General features: G+C 63.0%; 1 protein-coding gene across 1 annotated transcript in view; it reads left to right on the top strand.

The window, feature by feature from the left end:
• Positions 1 to 53: 53 nt before the first annotated feature.
• AZIN2 (antizyme inhibitor 2) overlaps positions 54 to 2,462 on the top strand; it is a gene marked incomplete at its 5' end in the record, with an annotated part of 2,883 nt that continues 474 nt past the window's right edge. The window contains 6 exons of the mRNA XM_010142178.1: positions 54 to 258; positions 346 to 477; positions 1,116 to 1,281; positions 1,392 to 1,554; positions 1,629 to 1,741; positions 2,002 to 2,216. Of these exons, the coding sequence (XP_010140480.1) occupies positions 54 to 258; positions 346 to 477; positions 1,116 to 1,281; positions 1,392 to 1,554; positions 1,629 to 1,741; positions 2,002 to 2,216 (994 nt within the window). The remainder of the gene's footprint in view (positions 259 to 345; positions 478 to 1,115; positions 1,282 to 1,391; positions 1,555 to 1,628; positions 1,742 to 2,001; positions 2,217 to 2,462) is intronic.

Below are 2,462 nucleotides of genomic sequence, written 5' to 3'. Positions count from 1 at the left end.
CGCTGTGCTGCAGCCTGGCCCGGGCCCAGGGCTGGCCGCGGCCAGATCCCCAGGACCTGCCCGCACACGTGCTGCGTCCCCGCAGGCAGAGATCGCCCGGGTGCAGAGCATCGGCGTCCCGGCTGACAGGATCTTCTACAGCAGCCCCTGCAAGCAGGTCGCCCACATCAAATACGCAGCCAGCCACAGTGTGCGGCTGATGACCTTCGACAATGAGGTGGAGCTGAGCAAGGTGGCCAGGAGCCACCCTGGTGCCAGGTAGGACTCTGGCAGCAGCAGCAGGAGCTGGGGGGTGGCCGTGGGGTGACAGAAGAGCCCTCAACGCAGCGTGGCTTCGCTCTGCAGGATGTTGTTGGGTATCGCTGCTGACTCCAGCTCCTCTGCCCATCCGAGCATGACATTTGGGACCACGCTCAAGTCCTGCCGGCAGCTGCTCACGACAGCGAAGGAGCAGGCTGTGGAGGTTGTTGGCATCAGGTACAGGCAGGAGCACAGGGCGCAGCTCCTCTTGGAAGGGACTGTGGGGAGCTCTGCCTTGCTGGAACAATGCAGGGGTCATAGAATCATACAGTGTTTTGGTCTGGAAGAGATTTTCAGAGCTCCCCCACCCCAACCCCCCGCAGGAAGCAGGGGCATCTGCACCCAGAGCAGGGGGCTCAGAGCACCAAGGGCCAACCTGACCTGGGATGGTGCCAGGAGTGGGGCTTCTCCCACCTCTTGGGGCAACCTGGGCCAGGCAGGGTCTCACCACCCTCAGCACAAACAGTCTCTTCCTTCTCTCTGGTCTGAATGTCCCTCTGTCAGTGTAACCCATCAGCCCTTGTCCTGTCCCCACAGCCCCTGCTGAAAACGGTCCTCAAAGCCACTGGCTGCTCTGGCTGGAAGTGAGGAGGGCGGTGGACCTGGGGAGATTGATGCTTATTGGGACCAATTTGGGTCATGTTTGGCCCTCAGAGAGGGTCTGGGGGGTCTGTGGGGCTGGCAAAACAGTCTGGCTTGGGATGGTGTGTGGGAAGCACAGATCTGCCTCCCGTGAGGGATAATCCCAGTGCTGTGTCCCCTCGCTGCTCTCTGGGGATGAGTGAACCCCGCTGAAACGGGGGCTGTGCCCTCAGCTTTCACCTTGGGAGCCACGGCCTGGAGCCCCAGGCCCTTGTGCAGTCAGTGGCCGCGGCACAGCTGGCCTTCGAGGTGGGCACGGAGCTGGGCTACCGGATGCACCTCCTGGACATCGGAGGGGGATTCCCTGGCACCGAGGACACCAGAGCCCAGTTCGAAGAGGTACGTGGCTGCTGATGCCTGCACCCAGCAGGCAGAGAGCGAGGCTGGAGGGTCTCGCTGGCCCTGCAGGGGCCGAGCTAACTGAGAATGAACATCTTCTTCCCACCCAGATGGCTGCCGCGGTGAACTCTGCCTTGGACTTGTATTTCCCAGCCGGCTGCGAGGTGGAGGTCATTGCGATGCCCGGGCGGTACTACGTCACCTCGGCCTTCACCTTCGCTGCCAGCATCGCTGCCAGGGAAGAGGTTCCTGCGGAGCAGCCTGGCTCTGACGGTAGGTGGGACGGTGGGCTGGTGGGACGGGCCCACCCATAAGCCTGCACCCCCCTGAGCCCTGCTCCCCTCCAGAGGAAGAGTCTGGCAGCAAGAAGAGCCTCGTGTATCACCTCAGTGACGGCATTTACGGCGCCTTCAGCTGCCTCCTGTTTGACAGGCCCTGTCCCACACCTCAGCTGCACAAGGTGAGGGTCTGGCCCAGCCTGAGGAGAGCCCAGTGGGTCCCTCACGTTGCCTGGCATTCCCTCAGCCCACCCTGGCCCTGCCGGGCGGCTGCCCCCAGGCTCCGGGCCAGAGGAGAGCCAGGGCCATGGCAAAGAGGCTGCAGCCATGTCCCCGGAAAGCTGTAGCCAGAACCTGTGGGCTCCCGGGGCTGGACCTTTGAAGATGGTGGCTAAAGATGAGACAGGCCACCATGACACTGGGACATCCTCATCCCCCGCAGAGACCCTGCCCGGAGCATCCCTCGCTCAGCAGCAGCCTGCGGGGCCCCCCAGGCCATGCAGAGGATCGCATCGCTGACGGGCTGGAGCTGCCCGAGCTGCACGTCGGGGACTGGCTCATTTTTGAGGACATGGGTGCCTACGCCGTGGAGAGCACGGACCCGCTCGGGGAGGGTCCCCTGCCGCACATCACCTACGCCATGTCCCGCCTGGCCTGGTAAGAGACGGTGGCGTGAGAGTGGGGCGAGGGGCAGGGAGGAGTCCCCTGGGAGGTGACAGCTTTCCCTCTGCCCGGGCTCCTCGCCCAAGGGAGAGGGTCGAATCTGAACCCCGGAACCTGGAGACTGAGGGTAAAAACCTGCCCTTGGAGGTAAAAAACAGGTCTCAGAGATAAAAAGCTGGTCCTGGAGGTAGAAACCTGCTCTTGCGAGACAAAACTCTTTTATTTTTTCGGACATTGACA

The sequence above is a fragment of the Buceros rhinoceros genome, unplaced genomic scaffold (genome assembly GCF_000710305.1).
Source record: "Buceros rhinoceros silvestris isolate BGI_N320 unplaced genomic scaffold, ASM71030v1 scaffold42168, whole genome shotgun sequence".
NCBI classification, from domain to species: Eukaryota; Metazoa; Chordata; class Aves; order Bucerotiformes; family Bucerotidae; genus Buceros; species Buceros rhinoceros.
This window is presented reverse-complemented; position numbering and strand designations above follow the sequence as displayed.